The sequence below is a fragment of the Plectropomus leopardus genome, chromosome 6 (genome assembly GCF_008729295.1).
Source record: "Plectropomus leopardus isolate mb chromosome 6, YSFRI_Pleo_2.0, whole genome shotgun sequence".
NCBI lineage: Eukaryota > Metazoa > Chordata > Actinopteri > Perciformes > Serranidae > Plectropomus > Plectropomus leopardus.
The window spans coordinates 6334857-6360483 of record NC_056468.1 but is presented as its reverse complement, the minus strand read 5'-3'; the positions used below and the strand labels follow the sequence as shown (position 1 = coordinate 6360483).

Sequence of the window (25627 nt, the reverse complement as noted above, 5' to 3'; positions counted from 1 at the left end):
ATGGCCGCCGATGTAGGATCGATGTTTCAATATTGGAAGAAATTTGATCTACGGCGGCTTCAGGTTAGTGCTATTCTCACCTTTCTCGGTGTATTTTTCCAGCGGTATGTCTTGTTACTGTACTCCGGTGTGTGTTGTCTCGTTTTGGGTGAATGTAAGGCGAAAGCTGGCGGTGTTTGCATTGATAGTTATTAGAAATTGATCTCTCTTCTGCCTTTGTTCAGTTCAATCATTGATCCGCGGTGGAGCGACCGTGGAGCAGCACAGCCTCTGTGTTAGCCACACCGATCTGGGATCAGCACCGCGGACAGCACTGGTGTTTACATGCATTAGCTTTTCTAGCTTTTTTACTCTTTATTGTCCGCGACAAGCACCGGCGTACTTACATGTACGGAAACTTTTAATGCGCCCCTGAATCTCTGTTCTTGGACCGTAGGCTGTAACTTTTTCAGCCAGCTTAATGTTTTATGCGGGTTTGTGTCGACGGCCGTTGCGTTGCTGCTGCATCTTTCAGTAGGCTATAATACAATTCTTGCCATTTTAATTTTTTTTTTTTTTTTTTTTTTTGTATCTTGAATTTGCATGTTGGGAAGTTTTATTCGTGATTTGGAAAGTTTATTTGGTGGACATTACGCATTCTGCTCGGACATTTAGCGAAAAACATCTATTTTCCGTCTGTGTAGTCTGTACATTTAGACACGTTAGTCGCCTCTGACAGTGCAACATACAAGCAGTTAGTTGTTGGGAGAAAAAAAAAAGACCAGCTTTCAAGTGTTTCGGAGGCTGCTAGTGTCGCTGGCACAAACATGCTTTTAATGAATAACGTGGAGAATGTGGCAGGTGAGCAGTTTGTTTGTATCACAGCCGTAACATGTACCTTTTATGAAATAGCATGTCAGCTCCGCCGCCTATAGCTTAACGCACTGAGCTGAAAGTTGCATTTATAAACCACAATGCTGACAGGTTCTGCGTTTGTGTTTCTGAAGGCAAAACGTTGAAATAGGGTTGGGGAAAAGCTAAACGCTGTTTTCAGTGTCCACTCCATCCCCCCTCCCCTCCTCCTCTGCTCTCTCCTGAAGCCGCATAGGGCTGCTCGGCCGGGGGGGCTGTGTAATTGTATTCCCCGCTAATGTTTGTAAATCAGCCTCGGCCGGCGCAAGGGCAACGTCTGTGCCGTTTGACTGATGTTCTGTAACATGAGAAATGACAGGAGCATGGCAGTCCGTGTCCCTCGGAAAAGCCTACCGAGGAGGAGAAATCAGATCTGGTGGCTCTCGGTTGTCTCGTGTCGGTCGGGTGTTATTCCAGCTCCCAGCCGCTGGACCTCTCTCTCATCCAGGCTGGGGGATCCAAGAGGGGCGAGGAGGGAGCTATTGTTGTTGCGGCTGCATGTAGCGTCCTCTCTGCATCCCGGTTCAGCCCGGCTCCACAGCCCCGTGGAACATTTATGATAGATGTATACATTCAAGGTTTTTCATTAAATGTGACTGAGTAGCCTAGGAGCTAAATCTGAACTGCCCCTTAAGGATGCCCGAGCCATTACCTAGTGTCATGAGCAGTGATGTAGTGGTATATAATAAAAGAAAAAGGGTAGCTTCCAGTCTGTGGCTATCAGAAGGCGTACAGCCATTTATGCACAGAAAAAATCATGATACCTGCAGAAAAGTGTTAATTCATGCTTGTGTTCCCTTGAATGACCCTATCTTTAAATTAACTTTGATGCCACTTGCTATAATACAGCACCTAAATCTACTGCAGATGGGTGCAGATTATTGTCAGTTTATAAATGTGGCTAAATAATTCCACCAGTGAGGCAAAGGTGGAAGGAAGAAGACATTAATGTAGGTGAAGGATCCATTGTTTTAGGCAATCAATTATATTTCCATGTGCTCCAGTTGATATTGTGGACCCACAGTTAAACACTGTGACTGTATAACTGTGCAAACATATTCTTAAAAATTCACTCTTGCAGATATACACACAATATTCCACATAGTCTCAGTCTTAAATCAAACAAGATAAAATGCACATGAAGACAAACATTGTCTTGATTCATTGCAACTATAAATGACACGTGTTGACGTTTGTCTTTAGTGTCTGTCTTGTTTGGAAAAGTGCCCTTTTTCAAGCTTTTTATAACCGGTTTGTTAATAGTACAAAGTTTTGTTGTTGGTAATGATCATGTGACAGTTGGCAAAGCTGTGTTAAAGCACAACAAACACATGCATGCGATGTTGTTTCATTTTCTGCTGAAATTGTCTTTATTTAACACTGGAGCATTTTATATTTACTGCAGATGCTTCATTGTCACCAATAAGGCAAAGGTGGAAGGTGGATGAAATGAATTTAGGTGCAGGATCCCCGGTGTTAGGCTTTTGGATTGTATTTCCACGTAGTCCACGTGATATCATGAACCATCAGAAGAACACTGTTTGTTACTGTAATTGTGCTGACGGGCTATTCTTAAAAAATACACTCTTGCAGAAATACACACATCAGTCTACATAGTCTCAGCCTTAAAAATGAAATAAGCTTAAATGCACTTAAAGATAAATGTTGGCTTGATTTATAGCGATTATGAATAGTGTGCACTGACTTTGTCTTCAGTGTCAGCCTCTGACAAAAAGTGACTTTTTTAAATGCTTTTTAACCAGGGTGTTATGTGCACAAAGTTTTGTTGTTGGTAATGATTATGTGACAGTTGGCAAAGCGAACACATGCATGTGACGAAAGTGGTTGTTTCATTTTCTGCTGAAATTCTCTTTCTCTAACGCTGAAACCTTTAATATTTCACCAGGCTAGCATGGATTTGAACACTGTTTCTTATTGTCAGCAGCTCTTGTAAATACTCTTACAAAGGTGCAAACATGCTTGTAGCTGAAATGTGACATCCTCTGCTACATGTGTCAGAAATCAATTAATTCACTTATTTCTCATTCAGTCATGGTTGGAGCCAGTTCTGGGCGTGTAAAATCACAACAGCTGTTTCCCCGTTTAAGCCCACATAGAACAGCGTTGTTGCTACATCATCTACGAGCTGTTTATTTTAGCAGTTCACACCGGAACATTTATTTTCTCATTACAGGTTATTATATGAGTAAACTGAGTGTGCAGTTTTTCGTGTTTGTGCAGTAGATTTTTGCCTCCGAGTTGTACAGGATGAATAATTCACCTGCAGGCTGATGAAAAGAGGGCAGGGAAAGTGCGAAGCGCTGAGGTGGAGTGACCTTGGTTCCTGCTGGCTGCAGGTCACCCGGCCGTTGCTGTGGTAATCATTCACACCAGCCAGATGGCATTTCCGTGGGCGAGCATGAAAAGGACGGGTCAGGGTCTGTCCTGCCAGGTCCTGCCAGGCCCAAAAACAACTCTGGGCCAATACGGTACCTGGAGAGAGAGCGTTCGGCCTGTAGAAAGACTTTGCAGAGCCAGGTGATGAGAATGTGTGGTCAAGGCAGGCGGAAATGCAGTATCCTCTCCTATCAGCTGAAATGTGCTATTAACCATGGATTTATCACACATATTATTACCTTTTAATTGCCCTTTGAGCACTTAGAAAAGGATTTGCAAGGATATCAAAGCAGACTGAAAAAAAGACTTGCATTTGATTTTACTTCGGAAAACTTTGGCTCCATGCCTTCCCTACCAGTTACTTTTATCCCTCTGTTGTTTTTACCAATGTCGCAATGCTGCGCTCATATGGCGAAATAATGCCCCGCTTATTTGCTACTATTTCTTCGCCTTGTTTCCATTCTCTCTTCCATGAATCTAAGAGGCAGTGGGGTTTTAGATCAGGAACAAAAGCTTGTGATTGTACTACATTTAGCATGACTCAGTTGCTCTGGTGTCAGCTCTAATCCGCACACAGAGACAACAGTATTGCCAAACAGTGAAATTGCTTTGCAGCCTGTGAGCCTGGCTGCCTCCGCTGCCAGCCTGCTCTGTGCGCTGTTTGCCAGTAGCTCCCCCACACACACACACACACATGCACACTCACCCAGCAACCCTGCAATCTCAAATTGGCTGTGAAAATCGGTCTCTGTCTCCATTTCATTCATGCTTTCATATATTTGTTTGCTGATATTGTTAATGTCACATGCATCAGTATAATCTCATTGTAGTGGAGAATAAGTAAGTCCAGAGCGCCTCAGATCTTGTATTATTTATCATAATGACTGTATCGTTCCATTCATATGCTGCGATAGATATAAAAGGCTTTAAAGTTGACCTCCACGCTGGGTGCTATATGTGCTCATTATCTCATTTTTCAAGACTCGCCTTTTGTTGTCAGGGCTTTCAAATCTTCAGCAGATTAAGTGCTGTGTTTGAATGTAAAAGCTGCCCCATCATCATAATCAGCAGAGGTTTGAGTCGCGCATGCCTCCCATATAAACATTTCTTAACATGCTTTCATTATTACCACTTCTGTGAATCGATGGGTGGGGCATGTCTGTCACGGTCCCGTATCCTTCGGGTTGCCCCTCTCTTCCTTTGACAGTGACAACAAAGCAAATAAGAAAGAGAGGAGCTTTTACAGGACTATCTGGGGCAAATTGAGATGTGAAATCCAGGAGCCATAACCCCGGTACATAAAACGCGGGGAACATTAGAGAGCGAGAGGAGTGAAACAGACTTCAGCATTAAGCTGTTTAACCTCTCTGTGTAGCATTAGTGGTAGAGACTTCAAAGCAGATGCTTCAGCGTTGGAAGCGGAATGACAAATGGGTTTAGAGACAGCTATGGTGAGCATTCTCACAGGAAGACTAGGCCTGTCATTAATGTCAGCTTAATCACTTTGACCTTCCTTCAAGTAGATTTCCATACCTATCCAATCATTTTGCCTTGCTTGTGCTCCTGTTTGCAGACTGCTGGATGTGCTGCTGTTTGATAAGCCTGGATGTGATGCTGTTACTCTCTATATCAGCAATTGTATGCTTGAAATGTCTGGAAAGCTGTAATTTTAAAGGATTGGTTCACGCAAACTACAGAAAAAAAAACCCCACGCATTTTTTCACTTCTGCTTCAGCCATTTAGCTTTGCTTTCCCGGGTTTTGATATATACGTCTCTGATATCTCTGCCTCTACTCCATTGCAATAGTGTTGAATGTCATTTCCTTTCCGTTGTTCACTGCTTTCAAAACATTACAGCTGTGTCTTTCAAGACACCAACATGCTACACATCACTGTTCTGCATCACAGTCTCGCCAAATCAGACATTTCAGTCCCTGATCACCTCATAAAATTTGTTAAGGGAAGAATTTTAAAAAATGGGCAATCTTCTTTATTGGTCCTATAACAGTGACTCCATTTACATGCATGTTAATACACTGCTATTATTACGAATATGACAATATTCTGAATGTGATGCAGCTCATGTTAACGCATTTTCAGATTGGATATTCTGAATTAGGTTTTTTTTTCTAAATGTACCATTTCCCAGTTCAGACATGTGGGGTATACTGGTATTTTTTTAAGGTTTTAGAAGCATCATAACAACCTGTTTGGAATATGCCTCTTAATTGTTTTTTTTTTTTACCAGTTTGCAACACATAGCCTCTTGTCTATATACCATCAGCTCTGTGTTTATGATCAGTTCTGTTTGTTGTCATGTATACGTTGCAGGGATGATAACAATTAATTGACGATTGATTAATCTGTCGTTAAGAAATTAATTGTGTGAAATTTAATCAATTAATCAATAGGCCATAAAGGGCTGTCAAAATATATGCAATATGTTGCTGTGAGCTTAGATTGAGGATTAAGGAAAGCACTTACAATTTAATATAATATGTTGTACTCAAACCATTCAACAACAGTTTGCGGGGCTGGAGTACAGATGCATTGCCCAAAAAGAAAAAAGAAAAGCCCACATGTTTGGAGGTAGAAACACATCTACTTTTGGATATCATGAAAGACGTAGATATCAACATGTTTTTTCAATTCAACCAAATATTGTAGCGCCAAACTTCTCAAGACCGTGATTAAAGGAGTGCAACAGGGAGGCTGTGTTCAAAGACAGAAACTATTTAAAAGAGAATACCATTTTATAGATTAGTGTTGTGGTAATACAGCTTTTGACCACAAGTGGCAGCACTGAGCACACTGCTCTCAAGCAGGTAAGCGACATTGAAATCTTACGCCATCTTCAATTGTACATAGTTTGTATAGACTGTGATTGGAAGAAACCTTCAGTAGTTGGACTAAATCTGATTTTTTAATATGTTATCTTGCACTTGCATTGTGTTTTTCCCCTAACCATATGGGTTGCAAAGAAAATGAATTACCACCAGATCAGCTATCAACATTTCTCCCTGTAACAAAGTTCATGAGCCGCTCAGTGACAGAAATATCTGAGTTGTAGCAGAAAGCGATGCTGGATCGTGATACATATGATAGTCATGAATCAGAGCTATGAGCCACAGAAACAGTTTTCTTCGGAATTAGTTTCTACCAAAGAAATAGTCTCTGCAAGTGCTGTTGACAGCACATCCTGTGGATTGTATAGAGAAACAGGGACATTGTAATTCTGGAGAGACATGTTGCTGCTAAATGTTTTCAGTGCCTTTGGGACCTCAAATGCAAGTCTATTCACATCAGTTATGCCAGGGTCAAGCCGAAATCTCAGAGACTGATATCTCAAAACCTGAACAAGTAAAGCAGACATTGCTGACTAGAAAGCACAGGAGATATGTGAGATTTTTTTTGTAATGTGGGTGAAGTGACCCTTTAAACTTTTAATTTCAAGGCACAATTTGCATCATGTGAGCATATGATTTCTCAGTATTGATCACTAATTCTTGCGGGTAATGAGCGCTAAAAATTTATGTCATATTCCTTCTGTTTTGGCTACCTGCCTGAATCTTTCTGTTTTCGGAGGCTTGCTGTTTTAATGTCTTCTCTTATGAAACGTTGTGCCAAAAAAGCAGTACCCCCAGTGCTTCAGCGGGAACGCCCCCTTGGTAGTAGACAGTTCTTCATAGCAAGAGACGCCAGATTTTTCATAGCAGCGCGTTCTCCGTTCTGCTGCCCCTAGGCTGGAGCAATTGCTTTGCAGGAGTAAATAACCAGCTTTAACAAAACTTCAGGGACACATTAGTCTGCTGGAGGACGGCTCCATGGCGGTAGGGCAGCCTCCTCTTCCCTCACAGTGAGCCAGGCGGAAGCATCAGGAGGGGAGAGGTAATGGCTCATCGGCATGGGTATAAAGCTGTGTCCTCTCTCCCCGCTGACAGCCAGTCCCATGCCCAGCAAGTTCATATTGAGCTGCGCTTCTCCACCGCGGCCTTGGCTTTATTTGTTTTGACTGCCTGACGCCACTGCAGACGTATTGAGCACCAGTCCTTTCTTGTTCATTTTACTGGGCTTACGATGAATCCCGCTGCCCTCCCTCCCTCTCTCTCTCCCTCTCTCTCTCCCTCTCTCTCTCCCTCTCTCTCTCTGTCTCTCCATCTCTCTACCTAGCATGCCTCAGCTGTATTTGGCAGGGTTTCACTTGCTGTATTCCATTCCTCTATTGTCCATTTCGACCAAAAAAAAAGCATACCTTTTTTTTTCCCTCTCCAAACGTGCAAGTGCCAGGCTTTTGTACGGTGTGTGTTCTGACGTCGGTTGTCATGTAGCGTGGGTTAGCATGGTGTGAAGGGTGCTCCTGGGCCCAGCACACTCATGAGATCAATGCTTCACTTACCTTCTCCAGGTTGTCTTTGGGGATCGCAGCCGCTCTCATTATGTGCCACTGCTCAGAGTGTGTTTACCAGACTGGAGGAATAGTAGTCTTGTGCATGCCACCCATTTGTAAGGCCCATTTGTCCTCATTTAAGTGGGAAGAGAGAAGACCCGGGAAAGACGGCCTCTCGGTGGTCTTTTGAGTATTAAACCAGCATTTGTTATTACTAAGCAGATGTGCTCTTATTTATCAAAATAATACAAAAGGTGTGTTATAGCAAAAGCAGATGGATCAGTGCTTGTTGTGTTAGCCGGGTCTTGTCTTTGTGCAGCTGCTACCCCCACACAGTTAATTACTCTCTTATTCATCCCCAACAATGGGAGGGGATAGAATAAATCTGAGCCGCGCACTCTCGCTTCTTCACCAGGAAGGTGCAGACTGGGACCCTAAAGCGAGCGAGTGGCTTCAAGAGGTACAGTTTATCATTTTTAATGGAGAGGAACAGGAAGTGGAGACATGAAGCTGGGCTCTGTGATTTATACGCCACCTCAGTCGGGGGAGAAAAGAGCAAGTCTATCTCCCTGTCCACACCTCCCGCTCGAATCATACCCCTTTGGCGCTCTCGACTCCTCTTCAACACCACCAAAATACACTGTCGGAGCCTCTCCAGGGAAATAACATAACAGCAGAATTTGCCTACCTAACTGTAGGATTTTGGAAAAAGAATCATCCCTTATTTATTCATTATCCATAATTAATGTAAGCAATTATATATGTTAACACTTGTGGTCTAATTGCTGGTGTGCAGGAGGCCCCAAAATCAGCCTGCATCTCTCCTCTCCCTTCCTGCTTCGCCGTTTATCTGGTTTTGTTGTTCCCTGAAAAGCCCAGTGATGTCATGCCTCCATTGTCACCTGTTCATTTACTTTCGTAGTGGAGGGCATCGGGGTATTGATCAGGGTTTGCAACTGTGTTAGCAGCTCTGCCGGTGTGTAATATAGGCCTTGAGGCTATTCTGTCTCTCCATCGAGTCTCACGAGTGCTTTCCAGACCTTGTAATCTTAATTAAATATGCAACTTTTGATCGCAACAGGGTCACTATTTTTGCATTTAAATGTGGTCGCAGACCTCCCCCACCCCACCCCCCCCCAACTGAGAGAAAAAGGCAGACATTTTGAATCTTAATGCAAAAAAAGGGAGAAAAGAACAAAGAACTGAATTGAGTCGCTCCTTTTTCAATTTCCCTTGTTAGCCTCCTGCTGCATTCCCCCTATAGTTTTTTTTCTAGTTTTTTTTTTTCCAGAAGAATTTTATGATATTTTCCTCCCCCCCGCCCCTCTCCATCTCTCCCGTTTTCTCTCCTCTTCTCTCTCACTCCTCGGCAGTTTTCCCCAGACAGGTTCCACAGTGTTTTAGAGGGGATGGATTTAATTGCTCTGTGGGGATTGGTTGGCTGTGCCGGGCTCGGCTGTTTAATTAGTGTACCCTGCCGGGATTGGTTTAATGCTTCATGATCTTGAAATTGTCTGATTGTTCAGCCCTCTGGGGACTCTCTCTGCCTACGTAGGCCAGCAGGTTTAGCTAAACATTGCTCCAGGCTTGTGCTGTATGCAAGAGGAGGAAGAGTATGCCTGAGGAGCAGAAATGTGGTCGAGGTAGAGGGGTAGGGGGGGTCAACTCGAATGACAAACCAGGGGACATGCACGTGAAGTGGACAGTCTTGTGGGCTCTCCTAAGCTCTTGAGATCTGTGCAGGCGTCAAAGGAGCGTTTATACTCACAATATTTCATCTCAGCTTGATGCTGTATGGAAATGATCCGTTTGACTATTAATGCAGTACCAATATTTAGACTGTGATACAGTGTGTCTTTATGATAAGCAAGCATATGATTTTTTAGCCGCAGCCAAGCAAAATAATTTGCTATGCATGTGGTTCTCCACTCGGCCCGTACATATTCTACATTTCTGCTCTGAATCGATGTCTTGTATGGAGCTCTTCTCGCTGCACGCTGACTTGTTTTGAATGTGGGAGAGTGTCCGCTGCGATGAGGCCATCAGGATCATTTCGCGTGGATCTCTGAATGATGTGCTTGGTCACCTTGAGCGAGAGGAGCTGGGGGAAATTACTTTTGTGTAAATGGGCGCGGGGTGTGTCCGCGTCCCTTCTGTAGCCTTCCACGGGATGCCCTTGGTTTGGTCCAATCATGGCAGCGACGTTGACCTCAACAGTAAATGTGCTTGGCATCAGATCCCGGATAAGGGAAGAGCGCGTGCGTTGCGGCGGTGCAGTGCAGTCCGGCGCAGATAGCACCCACTGAAGGCTAAAGTCATTCCGCTTCATCAGACTTATCGAGCCCACTCACTTAAAGAACTCAACCTTCAAGTACATAAATCTCTAGCAGATGATAATAAGAATACCTTCCTCTGCCTCTCTGCCTGGACTTTATAATGTGTTTGTCCCTCACCATGAATGATGACTGAGTGTTCTGGTGCAACAATGATTACTTTTTGTCTGAGAGCTTTCTCTATAAGGAATCCTCCAGGTAGATGCCACACAGATCATGCACTCTGCTGTTGTTGACTGGATCATCTGTGCTGCACCTAGCAGGGTCATTTTTTCTAGCGCTTGTGTCTACTATTGTGTTTACACCCTCTGAGACACCGAGCACACGATCACCAAGGTGATAGACCTCATGGCAAACCGAGCCGCTCCCAAATGAGAATCGCACCCCGAGCTTCATCCCCGTTTCTCTCTGGGGGAGATGCCCTGATTACTGAGTGACTTTGTGCTGGAGTTGAGGGCCCTCTCCAGCTGTTGGGATTGTTTGTGCAATGATGATAAGGGGTTGGGAGTAATCAGAGTTGGTTTCTGTAGACAATCTTTTAATCTCTCTGTCATGCATGTTGTTCAGCCATGTCTGAACATTTGATCCATTTCTGATAAATGTTACTTACTTCATTTCCTTTTCATTTTCCTTTAGATAATAGGAGGACTACCAGAGTATATGAGGTATAGTCAAGTCTGTGGGTTGAGAGATATTCGTTGTTCTGTTATTTTTAAGGGGGGAACCTCAGGTCAATTGTGGATGGTCAAAGTCAACAATGCTGCTCTTTCATAAATAAGCCCCAAGATTTAATATTGCAGGGCTCCTTCAAGATAAAAATATTATTGCATCCCAACGCCAACCCCCCACTGCCTTTTGGGCAGGGTGTGAGTCCAGCGTTCGTCTAGACGTGCGGCATCATTAACCTGCTGCGACCTCAGCCCCTGATGAATTCGCTCTCACATCCCCTGCAGCCTAGCGTTAGCAGCCCTCCTCCCGTCCACTGGGAACTGGGGCTCCTCTGGACTGGCCATTAGAGCCACTAGCCTCTACTGGCAGGCATTAATAGGCCAAGTGGCCGGAGCCTCTCTCAGACTGCTGAATAATTCAGACCGTCTGGGCCACGTCTAGTCCCGGGGCGCATGGGGGGGATGTGAACTGGGGAGCAGGGTGCAGGGGGCCGCGTGGAGGTGCAGGGGTTAATAACAGGTCTGCCTCTCTGTGTCAGCAGCTGCTCAACCCCCCTCCACCCCCAGCGAACGCACCCAACCCCACCCCACGTATGAAAGAATCCTATTCAGTTGATTAGATTTTTCAAAATGGATCAATTTTTAATCAGCGGAGCATCTGACTACGGTCAATACCATTGTCGCTGGGAAGACAGTTGCTGGACAGCCGTCTTTATTTACAGGAATGTTTGTTTTTTACTGTATGCAGATGGAGAGGCAGGAAACGGCTAGCTCAGATCACTGCACCACTGCAGTCCCTGGCCTTGTCCAGGCAGGGGTCTGGCCTCATCATGCATGTCTGCAACAACACCACCACCACCAAGGCTGCAGCAAATCCAGCGCTCTCTGAATCATGCCCTTTGGAAGATGAGTGGTGAATATTTATTCACGTCAGAGCAGAAAGGTGGATTAATCTAATGTCTTTTCCTGTGCAAATGTGGCTCCGTCCAAAGAGACTTCTCTTACCGTTTGCATCTGCATAAGTAGTGAGTAGGAGTGAAGAGCCAACAAACTAGCTGTAATACTGCCATCAAAATTTCATTGGGCTGTGGGGAGACCCTAACATGTTAAATAATGAGGAGCCCATAAACTTAATGTTCAGAACCTCTCCGCAACTGCTGACGACGTCTAGTTATGACTCGATTCGTAGGCAGAATTATGAGGAGATAATCCTTCTTCTGAGTGCTGCTCATTTTTGCACATCTGGTTCTTAAACACCCAACCCAACCCCCAAATATTATTTGTGTGATCACTTCCAGGAGCCTTCAGTATGTAAAGAGCAGAGTAAAGAACTTTTTATGAAAATATAAATAATGTCCTGTAAGTAGGATGGGCAAATAATGCAGGACCACTCTAACATGTCACATGCTCTTTATGGTTGGTTGATGTCATATTCCACTTTTCCATGTCCAAAAAGATAACGTGGACTCTATATATTTCATCATGAATAACATATAGTGGAAGTATAAGTATTGCTTCGGCACCACTGTACAGGCAACAAAAAGTATATATAATAGTGGTGGGGGGAAAGAATATTTTTGCATGGCAAACTGACTGTATCGATACATTACCCTCAATACAAACTCTTTGAAACTTGAGCAAATTGGCTTGATTTCTTTTGAAAACATGGGGTGAAGGCAATAAGGAACTTAAGACGAAATTTCTCAAAATTAGCAAGAAACTTATTAAGAAAAAGTTACAAGAAAATAACCTTAAAAATAAGCCAAAAAACCCAACATGGAAATGACCTGAGAAATAGTTAAAAAAGAGTAAATGAATAGATAAAAAAAATAAGAAATTAAGAAAACAGAGAAAGGTGCTAATATACACATTTCTGGAACATTTTTTGGACATTTCCCCTGTTTTTAGTAACAAACCATTTCTAATAATTTGATCTCCTCCTCCTAAAATAATTTTCATGTCATTTTCTGTCTTTTCTTTTATGTTAATTTCTTGCAAAACTAGGAAACAGTTTTTAAAGAAAACAAACAAATTCTCTCAGGTTTCAAAGGGTTTAATGCTTGTGAACACAGCACAAGAAAACTGATGTCAGTCCAGGTTTCAAAGGGTTATATTACAAATACAAATCTAATTTTTGGTAGCTTACCAGAACAATGAAATCAATAGCTTTTTCAATATACTATAGGTATAATAGACTGAAACCTATTATGTCAAACATAAGTTAAAAAAAGTTTTGTTTTGTCATAACTTCTAACTATCACAATACTCATATACAGCATATTGCATCATGTTAAAATTGCAATAATATTGTACTGTGACATAAATATCATGATAATATCGTATCCTGGAGCCTCTGGTGATTCCCACATCTAATATATAATGTATAAATAACAAATAGACTTATAATGTATAAATAGCAAATAGACTGGCCTTCACAGTGTCCTTATAAACAGTGAAATTCAGTAAACAAGGTCAAATGGTGCAATATGGTGCAATGTGGTGCAAAATCAATAATTCTCTGTCCTGATGGGGTTAAATCAATATATCCAAGTCAAAAAGATCAATCAATAATATAAAATGAGCATACGTGAAGGTGCAAATATTTCATATTGCTAACTCAATGCTATTGCTCACAAAATTCTCATGAAATCCACAAGCCTTAAATAATTTAGAAAACATTACAGCGAAATAAGAACCCTAAAAATAACAATTAGCTGCGCTTTACAGTGCCAGACATCGTCCTGCTGCGTCTGTGACAATGTCACACCTCATAAACTGTCTCCAAAAATGACTGAAGCTTTAATGACCCAAACACAAAACCAAGTAGAGACAATAGCGTGTCTCTCTACTGTTCAACTAATTGTATTAACTTCACGACTGTACCCAGTTGAAATAATGGAGATATTAAAAAGCAGTTCGCACAAAATATGCCACCATTTAAACTGCTTAGTTGACAGTACAAGCAGTCATAGGTAGTCCCTAAACGCTCTCAATAACGCTGAGTCAAAGGAGCATAAAGATGATATATGCATCAATGGTTTAGGAGGGCGATGGTAAAAATAGTTTTTCAGGGAATAGAAATTGCCAAACTATTGTCACTATGCATTAAGATTTGCTTCTGTGACTGAAAATTGAGAGAAAATATGAGTATGATGATCTGTTATTGGCTAAAATATAAAAGCATTTGTTGTACTGCGTTTAATCTGGTCATTTTGTACAATTTTTTAGAGACAAAATGTTGGCAAAAGATGTAGCCTGTCTGGAAAGACTGGAAGCTGTGGGTCCAAGGGTGAACAACATGCAGACACTTTGAGGAGGAAGACGAAATTGCAGAACAGCATGAAGCAAAACAAAACAGTTGCGCACAGAGGAGTGATAATAACTTTAAAAAATACTATAGTGTTGTATGTATGTAGCTTTTTTCAAAACAAGTTCCAGAGCACTTCATAGTTATAAACGATAAAGGACTGAGTGGATTCATGGATCAATACAACAGAAGGACACTGAGGCAGTGATGGAAAAATTGAAATAAGATAAATAGAAGGTTCCAGCTGCAAGGATATTAAGACAATAGACTGTTGTCAGGGAGAGCATTTACAGAATATAACCACATATCGCAGCCTAAATAATGACGTCAGGTCATGTAGAAAGACTGGCATTGAGGTCTGTGCTTGTTTATCATGATATTTTGTCTTATAAATATCATACATAGTGTATATATACAAAAAAGTAAATGCCATTGTCAACACGGGACACTATAAAATCATAGCGACATTTTAAAAAAAGGGGCAATATTATTCTTTTTCCATGCACTAAAATTACTGTCATATTGACTGTAATGTATGACATGATGACATATTGAATGACACATTAACATATCAACACAATAACAAATAGGTGAATGACAGTGGCATGAATAAATGACATTTTGACCCTGAGAGCTATAATGAAATGTTTATGCATATTAACAAGATGGCATTAGTATGACATATAATGGCATGTTGGCATCATGGCATACAGGCTGATTGGCATATTGGCCCATAGACATAATTACATGTTGGCATACTGTTGCTTAATACCAGTGTAATTGCTTTCCTTCTCTGTTTAAGCGCACCACTGCACTGTCTAGAGTCAATTGGTAGATATTCTTCAACCCAAGTGCCAAGATATTGCTAATTTATATATTATAGCATTCATATGGAGGCGTAGAACTGCTAGACCAGGGAAAAAATCAGTATCAGGTAATAATATGAAAAGTTTCTGTTTATAACAAGATCTGTTCATGTTATTTCAAGACATTTTTTTCCAAGTTTTTACCAGATATTTTCATGTTATAACATGCTAATGCCTTTTTTCAATGTTTTTTTTCAAGATATTTGCAAGATATTTTTATGTCATGCCAAGATATTTTTCATGTTTTTACCAGATATTTCCATGTTATATCAAGGTCTTTTCATGTTATAATACAATAATGCCATTTTCACTTTTTTACAAGTTATGTTTGGAAGTTATAACAAGATATTTTACTGTTATGCCAATTTTTCATGTTTTTACAATATAATGTAATGTTAATGTATAAATTTTACATACAAACAGACAAAAAGGTTTCATGTAATAACAAGAAAAGTTGCTTGTTTTAAAATATAACATCTTGTAAAAATGTATAAAATAACTTATTACCTCATACTATATAGATTTTTTTCTGGGCTGGCAGCTCTACTCTCCCATTCATTCTAAAAAAAAAAAAGAGTCTCCGATTGACAATAAACCTATCTTCAGCACAAACATTGTAAAATAAAGTCTACATTTTTGCATTACTCTATCACAGATGTAATAAAAAAAGATACATTACAATTATTTATTACAGCTTTTGCTTCATAGTTTTGGCGCTCCAGTTTCTGACTGACAATGTATGAATCACTTGGAAAAACAACAATATAAATTGGATGGTGTAACTAGTCAGAAAGGCTTTTTTTTTTGCAGAGTTCAGACTTGACATAAAACCCCCTGTCCTCCATCTAATCTTCCCTCTTAAACATCAAACTTATGCAAAAAGAAGCAATGCTTTCACTAAGGAGTACTTATTTTTTTCGCTCACTAATGAAAATGTTTTGAATCTCTTTGCTGCTGTGCCAATGGCGTTGTTTCCTTCTTTGCTCTCTGATTATAGAATTGTATAAACTGGGCGAGATTTTGAATTCTTAGCTGATTGCATGCCTGTAGCCATTCACTCTCTCTGCGTTTCTTCCCCAGACCTCTTTCTCCTGATAGCCTCGTTTTTTTTTTTTCTAGTACAGAGAGATGCAGTGCACTTTATATGCAGTTATGCTGAATAGGTGCTGATGTATGTTGAAAACTGTTTTGCAGGTGCCTTGTCAAAATGTGCAGTGGATAGGCAGTAACACAATTCTGTTTAATATGCTATCAATCAGCCGGTGGATTCCCACTTGCACGTACAGTATTATGAGTCTACTCCTCAGACTATCATGACACTGCTGGTGTTTTCGCTGCTCTCATGTCCTCCAACAGTGTGTCCCCATTGTCTGTTTGTCTGTTTAATATGCAAAGGCGGTCATTCGGGGAGTCATTTTGGACCAGTGTAAACGAATCGGCAACAATGATTAGCTGGCGCTGCAGAGGAAGTGTCCATCATTGTGTTAGTGCATAAGAGACCATCAGTCCTCCCTCAGGTCATCTCGCCACTGCTCTCTTAGCCTCATGGAAGACGCACTCTGAAAAACACCCAAACAGCACCAGAGTAAATACACTGTAAGTGGACTTACTTAATGGGAGATTTTGCATGCTTAATTGCAAGTATGGATTGAAGGTCCATTAAAAGACATCAGTGTCTTGGAGTCCAGCATACAGTTTGAATATACTTGAAATGGATTGATCCATTGACTTCCTGGCTTTTCTGTTTGAGAGAAGTAATTAGAAACAAAGAGCGTAATACAGTTTTTTGAAGATGATTTGAAAAAAAAAAAAAAAAACATGGTAAAACATTGTTGGGATCCAGACAGGCTTGTTTCTGATGCCGGACGTTTTTTGTTTGTTCAGTGTATGCAAGCATGCTTCAGGGTGGCACCGTAGACGTCCTGAGGGAAATATCAGGCTTATTTATTGGAGCCTTTTTAGCCCCAGCTCAATAGCTGCAGTCTGATGGCCGGGGTACAGAGGGACTATCTGGCAGAGGAGGAGGTGGAGGAGGAGCTGGGCCTGGCGTCAGCCCCACTGACAAGCTCTTATTTACCGTCCAGATCTATGACTCATTTTATGTACCTAATCGTAAAGCACTGAGATTTATCGGAGGTAACGGGACAGTAGGGAATACCCCAGGAGACTGGCAGATTCAGCGCCCCCCCCTCCTTTACTCCCCTGGCTGGGCCTCAGGTTCACTCTACCTGGCCTCAGCACGCCAACACCTTCTGGGAAGATGGGAGTGTTGGAGACCAGATGAGGAAGTCCATATTTCTGCCAGATATGGACAGCTGATAGCTCATCTAATAAAGAAGAGGGTCATAAAAATTGGATGGGCTAATGGATGACTCTGTAAGGATTAATAACAGCTTATTGGTCAGGTGCAGTGACCTCTTGCAGAGCTAACAATGCACTGGCCAACTGGGCTCCCGCTGCATGCAGCACAGCAGTACATGACCAAAGCAATAAACAGCAGGAGGGCAGGAGGATAAAATTGCTCTGATAATTTTTTGATACTTTATCCCCTTAAGTTGACCAAATCCTGGCTTGTTAAAAGCAGTTGACTTGTGTTACTTTATAAATGATGTATTAACTTCAGGTGGGAAAAAAATCTTGAGACTGACATCCTCACTTACCATCATTTTTTTTTCTCATGTCTGCCACTCCAGCGATGGCAAAAGGGGCAAGCACAAACAAGAAGGTATTGTACGACTGCCTTTGTTCTGACAGGAGCGCTCTCAGGGCCTGTTTTATATTCCTGCCGAAAATTAAAATTAAACTTTCATTGTTGTGCATGCTGTTTAATCCAATAACGATCTGATGTAACAAACTGCCGTAATATCTCTCAGCATAGTTAATCGGAGCGGACTTAGCCCTGTCACTTTATATTAACCTCTGCTGCAACAGGAGAAGGGCTTCACTAATCTGCCATTGTTGGGTTTGGCAGTCTGTAGCTAGTGCAAAACAGATTTGGCAGTCAGCGCGAAAGTAAAGGCTTTATAATGACAGCAGGGCCTCTCTGCTATTTCAGCTAATAATGTCAAAATCTAATAATGCTGTGGCCCTCGGAATTAGATGGGAGGTGAATGGGTGGGAATGGCGCTGGTGTGGAAAAGGATTTTTTTGGGGGGGGGGGGGTTGGGCTTAGCCATCCCACCTCCTCTCATTATGTCACTCACTTTTTTAGACTGCAAATTGGCAAACAATATAATCCCTAATGACCTTTAAATTCTCCGTGTGTGGGGGAGTGTTTTTGTGCCTACACAGTCGCTGGCATGTTTGTCCTGTATTCTACTAGAAATGTACATGGCGAGGAAGTTGTGTGAAATAGTGTACCATCCTGACATCTGACATAGATGCCATAGTGTTAACAGGATATTAGGTTCGCCAGGAAGCATCCGAGCGAGGGACCTAAAGAGTCTCGGCTAACAGAGTGACCTCACACCGCTCAGCAAGGCAGCATCTGCAGCGTCATCAAAGCACTTGACTCCTGTGTCCCCCCTGAACGCAGCCTTGTAACTTAAAACAAAAAGCTGATTGGTTGCTCTCCCAGCCTCCCCTCACCCCCCTCTTCCTCCTCCTCCTCAGCGGATGAGGTCTCAGCCCGGGAGATAAAATAGTAGTTATTTCTCATGCGCTATGCCATTTTGTCAGTTTGACTGTTCCACTTATTCAGTGTTTTTTGACTTGCTGAGCTTGAGGGGATGTGAGTGCCATTTCGCAGCCAGATCTGAGTTGTGTTGATTGAATTAGACAAAGTCGGAAGATAATTAAGAACCGCAAGGCGCTGCAAAACTGTCTGCTTCCAAACTGGTGAAAATGAGACGCTGCCACATCAATGAGCTAGCTGGCTCTGCTTGATGTCAGTGGTGGGTTATATCAGTTGACACCCTTACCTCCTAGTGCTGGAGCCAGTTTCCTCCCATCCCTTTAATGTTTCTCCAAATATGATTAATCACAAGCCGTAAGACCGTTGCTTCTGACAGTGCACCACGTTTGCACAGCTTTGTTTGTTTCTTTCACGGTAGTAATATGATCCTCAGCTGCCAAGTGTAGTTTATGGCATAAACATAACCCCAAAGAGGTGTGTCTGCGAGTCAAATGGGAATTGTAGCTTTGCCCACAACCCCTCTAATACTTCACTTGTGATTTAGCAGCGCTGTAAGTGTTTTTTGCATCTGTATTTTACACGTTGACCTCCTGATATTCTTAAATTTATATCGCAATAATTATATTTTCCACTCTTGATCACTGAAATCTTTGTTTTTGTTGTCCTAATTAAAGTCTGATCTGTACTGCAATTACATTTAAATCGCTTCCCTTTACACCCAACTTTCTTGTTACTGTTAAAACCAGAAGGTGAGCTGCAGTGAACTACTGCTACTTTGCTAAAAACCTACAACTTTCCTGTACTTTTCAGGCTTTAATGAAGTATTTTTTCAGTTTTGGAGAGACATAATTTTCCCACAAAGTCATTGCTGAAATGTGAGAAGGAGGGGTCAGACAGTTGGCTCTGTCTGATAATGTTCTGGCAGCTCATGTGCATTCAGGCACTCCTCAGCCTTTCTCTTTCTATTTCACCCATTTTATTCTTCACCCTATTTTATGGATGTTGGCTGTGTTGGTGCTTCTCTTTCTTTTCCATTGCTGGATAGGTAATGTAGCTGTGAGGTTAATGTTGAGAATCGTATAGCTCAGGCACAATAAAATTGACACTGTGAGACCTAGAGAGGTATGTTTATGGTAGCTCCTTGCTGTATGTGTGCCTTTGTGTTTGTGCGAGCCTGAATGCGAAAAAAGGGCTGGGACCATTCGAAGGCCCCCCAAAGGGGCTGGACTGTAGGCTAGGAGGGTGGGAACGCAGTGGAACACGGGGTGTCAAAGGCTAATTTTCAAAGCCACTCACGGGCGCTCATCTCTCACTGTGAAGTGGCAAGCGTGGCAAGTGGCTTGCACGTTGTCATGGATACTAAAGCATGGGACCCCAGAGATGGGGAGCGGGGGACGAATGGCTGCCCTGTCTATAGGATTCCTGTCAGCTCTGGCCTGATAGATGGCATTGACGGATCATTTGTCATACTGTAATTGTTCTCAGCAAACACAGAATACCCACTAGTACAAACAGTAGTGTGCCGCTGGGCTAATAAAGCGGGAAAATGGAAAGGGATTCACTGATCCACTGCCTCTTTCACTTAAAGAGACAATGGCTCTGTTGTCCAGGCAAGGCGGTCTGATTAGAGCTGTGAGGGCTGAGAAAAAGCTCGGCCGAGAGAATAAAACAAGGCAATCATAAAGCAAACGGCAGTCACTTCTCTGTATCGATGTGGCTAGGCGGGGGTGAAGTCTGTGAGAAGTGTTGACAGCTGAGGGAACAACAGGAGTGGGTCTAGGAGTGATTCGTTTTCTCCCCCTTCTCTATTTGGCCAGTGAAACGGTGAGGGAGAATGCTTGTCCAAGATAACAAATACAGCACAAGTGCAGATGCATAGCTGGGACTGGGAGCTCTATCTGCTGTGGGCTCTGAGATAGCCAGGCGCCTGAGTTGGGTACAAATGACTCTGGGTACAAAGGTACTATTTGTTCACCCTTGTTTTGGTATGGGCCCTGTGTCTCTGCTATTACTGTTGGGATTGACCTAGTGCCATCTCTCTGCTTGGAATGCTCTCTCCGCCCCGGCTTTGTCTGTGTATGGGGGCGTTCAGACATGCGTGACTGTCGAGGTATGTACGGGACATGACCTGGGATTTCTAATGCGAACTGGAATTAGCTGAAGCCCCTAAAAAACCACTTTCATCACTTGTGATTCTGGGAGAACTTGAAGAAAGCCTTTCAGAGTTACAGATTAATGGTGGTGGCGGAGTGCCAGGGCACCAGCTGGATAGTTCACAAATCTCAAGTTCACAAGTTCAACATCAGTCATCCAATCCAAGACAATCAGGATTTTTTTTGTCAGATCAGATCTAACATCCTCCCTCATGCATTTGCTCATCCATGAAACATGTTTCTCTCTTGCTCTGTGGTTTAGTGTGAGCATTTCCAAGTGTGTGTGTGTGTGTGGGGGTGTGTGGGGGTGTGTGTGTGTGCGGGGGGGGGGGGGTGTGTGGGGGGGGGGGGGTGGGGGGGTTGTCTGTAGGTGTATGATGTGTTGACTAATGTGTGTGTCGGAGGGAGGCCTGTGTCCTGCAGCCTAGCTGATGTTGTGTGCTGAAGCGAGCGGTCCCGGCTCTCCTCGTGGAGCACTTCACCCCTCTGACTGTACCCTGACACGCTGTGACGCCTGGAGCACTTTAGGCTGACCCGGCTCCTCACCTCGCGCCTGATGGACAGATTAAAGGACCATTAAGCATAATTACTGTTTCAGTTGGAGAGGCCAACTCATCCTGTCAGAAATGGTTACAAATTGCTGCACCTCTGGCCTCTGTATGGCTCTTAAATTCTGAATTTCATTACATTTGTCTACTTTTCTTACTATCAACAAGTTTGGGCTTTGACAATGAAAAAAAAAATCGGAAATGGTGACTAATGGAAATAAGACTTGAAATTGGGCTGAAAAGTGTATTATTGCGGTTTGCGACGGGTCTGTCGTTTTTTTGTGTGAAAATGTGGCTCTAAGCCAATCAAAGTGAGCCTGATGGCAGTGGAGAGGAGTGTGACAGGTAGTTGATGTGATCTGGAGTGGAGCGGTGTGAGTGTGTGGTCTGCTGCGCTGTCTGTCTGATTATGTAAAATGTGGTGAGATGGTGTAACATTGGCTGGCTGTTGCAGTGGTTTGCCAGCTCCAGAGGGCCTGTTGCCAGTTTTACATGAGAATATGCAGCAGTGCCTCGTAATGTTCTCCTCTCTGTATCCATAAGAAAACCCACACTACCGCCCAAGGGAAATTGGTCGATACCATCAACCCAGCTGGAGGCCCAGGCGGCAGACAGAGTTTTCCCATTTTTACATCAACACTCATGTTTATTATGAGATCTCCCTTTCCTGTAACCTGCCCCTCTTGCGCCCCTTCTCTTCCTCATTTGGCCCATTATTACACCCATGGTGAGAACAAACACTTTCCCTACTTAATAATTCACATCACTTTCATCTGATACTCAGTTACCATGGGCAATTTAGTAGTTGAATAATTTTGTGAAAAATTCATTTATTATCGCTGTGCGTTATGAATCTGGAGAGACGGAGAGTGGAGTGGTGGAGGATTTTAAATTGCGTCTGTGGAGCGAGGGATCCAAGGGTAGGTAATGTGTTCTAATGTTCTCAGCCATATGCATTGTTTTCAGGGCTCATCGGTTTTACATCGATTCCCACTGAAGTGTTTAATTGCATCATGAATATGATCTAATTCTGTCCTTTTCACTGAAACTGGAGCACTCTCCGCAAATGATGTACGGCCTTGACAGCACCACATCAGGATGTATTTTATATGGAATGTAAATTATAGTGTTAAATTAGCCTGGAAAGATAACTAGCTGGCACGGGGGAATGGACTCAACAGTTTAATTTAGTGTCAAAAGGCCGTGAAGGGATAAATCACCTCTCTCTCCCCTCTCGACTATGCCATATTAGGCTTTAATCATTCTCCTTTTCTTGTAATATCACTTGTTTCTCACTGCTGCCTAAGGAGTTCTTGAGAACTACACTGCATTTCTCGCAGCATCAGTTGATTGCTTATAAATGCTGCAATTTGAGCACACGGAAGACAATGTTTGCCCCTTTTACTTTTACAGGTTTTTCCTTCTTGAAATACTGGACACTTCACCGCTTTCCCTGGAGATTCAAAAATGGTACTTGAAGATCAGGAAATCGCATTCTTACCTCACAGTAGCTCTGAGAAAAGACAAAAAGCAGGTGAAGAAGTGCTGGCTTCATGGCACAGTTTGGTCGCTGGAGTATTCATGAAGCAGATGAAAGCCATTAGGTATGCTTTGCTTTATAAGAGGGAGTTCTCCCGGTTTCCTGCCCTCAAGGCTGGAGTGTTTGTCTGAGTGGCCGCTGTGTCTGGGAGCAGCCCGAACTATCTAGTATGATTGTGTCCTTGACGACAACTAGAAGAAACCACCTGGCCAAGATCGGGGTTTTAATGTGAGAACTCCCTCGGCTTTGTGTTCCCCAGCTTTGAGTCCTCGCTGTGAAGTGACTTTAATTCACTTCTCATTAGGCTTGGGTATCGGTACTAGATAGCTTTAAGGTATCGATCTTGAACCTTGTACCAAGCAGCATCAAAACTTCTCCAGTTTTAAGGTATACCGTGATATTAAAGCTGACAATTATAATACCATGTACTGTGGGAGTGCAGGAATGACGAGACGAAGAGACTGAGTTGAGTCCTTTACTCTCACTTTGTGACAACAACAACACATGCCATGACAAGCTCCTGATAATCTGCCAGTAAAACTAAAACCACGCTTTTAACAACACTCCCTTAAACTGCGTTTCCCAGAATCCCCTTCTGTCAGTTCTGAACTTAAAGCAACAGTCTCTGCTGAATTTCTCTATAATGTGGGTCACCACAGTATGTTTGCTTTTCGACGATATCATCAAAAACTGCAACTGAAGGGAAAATCCCACTTTTATTTTAGTTATTTTCAAAAGGTAGACTTTTTACACAGGGTTTCAAGTCTTAATTATAGTAATAAAACATTTGTTTTTTAATATTCATTTTTTCATTGGTATTAATATGTGTGTACATTATACAGCACAGCACGCTCACATCATTATCTGTTAATAACATTAAAGTCGGAAAAGATAAAATCAAATCAAAATAAATTTGAAGTGTATGTTGAAAAATTACCCATACAGGCAACAGCGATACTAATAGTATGTTCTTTTGAAGCAAAGCAAAGATTATTCCTTGTACCTCTATATTTGCTACCATTGCATCTACCGGCCTGTGTACAAATTTTGCATTATCACTTCCCTGAACATGTTTATATGGGCCTCTGAGTTAAGACCAATGTGTTAAGGAAAACAAGATAACATACTGTTAGAACTAAGGATGGTAGAAAAGAAAATAGATTTTGACTGACAGATTCAAGATGCTAGTTAGCTAGTTAGCATATTGAAAATTGAAGCAACAAGCCTTTACAGTGCGCCAGTGAATAGTAAGACAAACAGTTACAAACTGATTCTCCTAAAGAGCTCATTGGCTTAAAAAAATCTGACCTAAAATAGCAGGTTTATTCTTTCTCATGCCCTTTTGATTTTAGTCGTTTGCTTTCCTCTCTTTGTTTCTCTTCTCGTGCCCTGAGTTGAACTGCCAATCAGAGTGATTTCATTCACAGATGGACTCTGCCATCTCTGATGCCATTTTAGCATACTGTATCGGCCAAAAAAAGCCAACAAGGACTAGTGCCAATGGCGCAGGACACGCTGCTAAAACTAGGGCGACAGACGCTCTCTGACGTCCTGACATTGGCCGACTGTCTGGTTGGTGTGTCAGGGCCCTAAGGGTGACGTAAATACCTGTGCACCTTCATGAATGTCCTACCTGGTTCTTAATAGTTGGACATAACGGAGATCTGAAACCAACTACCCACCACTGCACAACCAGGCTGCCTCCTGTCTTTGAATTCCTCGCACTGTACTGCTGATTTTGACAGCTCTCCGGAGAAAAGGGCCCTTAAATTATCAAGTGGGGCTGTAGTTGTTTTCCTTGTTGTTTTCATCTCTGAGGAGGGGGGCAGGGTGGGCTTTGGGGAGGAATTGGTATGTTAAATGAGCTATGGGAGGTCTGCTGAGGCATTTTTTTTTTTTTTTGAGTCGGGGGGAGTTCAGTCAGACGAGAATTGCTGCGTTGGGCGTTTGAGGCAGCTGTGTGAAGTCATTTTCCGGGAGTGCAAGCGGGAGAGAGGTGCGGATTAGGCAGCGCCTCTGAGCCGGAACAAGTCTGTCTGGGAAGGGATGAAGGCTACAAACCATAGATCTAATTCCCGCTCACGCTGCTAGACAGCAGAGACACTCACACACAAGCCAGTGTGAATTAGGCCCATTTGCTCCCCTCAGTCTGAAGCGAGCGAACACGGGAGCAGACAGGGAGAAGTTGACAGACTCCTCACATCCTGCCCTCTCTCCTGACTCCCCATGTTGTTTCCAGCCCACCTCCAAACGCTGTCTCCAGCTCGCTTGCTTTTTATTGTTTCTTGTGCTGCAGGTCTTTATTATTGCTGACATTAACATGAACACAGTGCAAAAACAGGTTCCACTGTAATCCTGGGAGGGGTAAAAAAAAAAAAAAAAGAAAAAAAAAAGGGCATTCCACTGGCAGTGCAGAAAATGTTTGCACCTGTGGCCCCATTGATTGCGTGCTTGAAGCTCCAATGCGCTGAACGTCATGTCTTTTTAATGTGTGTAATGCTTTGCCTCAGGTCATGCGATTGCCCTGAGGTTAAGGAAGGTTCATGAGGCCGTGTGCAGCGGCGGATACGCCGATTCGCCGTCCTTCTTCTTCTTCTCCTGCCTACCTTACAAACTCAGCTCCCCCTCTCTGCCCTCACATGCACCAAACCAAACCTAGTGCCCTCTTGTCAGCACACAAAAACCTGACCCCAGAGCCATGCAGTGAAGGGCTGAGATCAATGTGGCTGACCTAGATACACTGCTCCCCTGCCTCTTTGTGATTGGACACAGTTTGCTTGTGGGTCAACCACAGTTTTGGAGAAGCAGGAGGGGAAGTTGCAATCTGGACCTGAATTAACCTCTGAACGCTGCCCGTCATGCAACTAGAGATGTCCATTGGCCTGCATGCTTTGACTTTCACT

The 25627-nt window shown here is 42.8% G+C and overlaps 1 protein-coding gene across 1 annotated transcript in view; it reads left to right on the top strand.

Annotated features, from left to right (window-relative positions):
• cux2b (cut-like homeobox 2b) overlaps window positions 1-25627 on the top strand; it is a 107593-nt gene continuing 81966 nt past the window's right edge. The window contains 1 exon segment of the mRNA XM_042489033.1: window positions 1-63. Coding sequence (XP_042344967.1) covers window positions 1-63 — 63 coding nt within the window.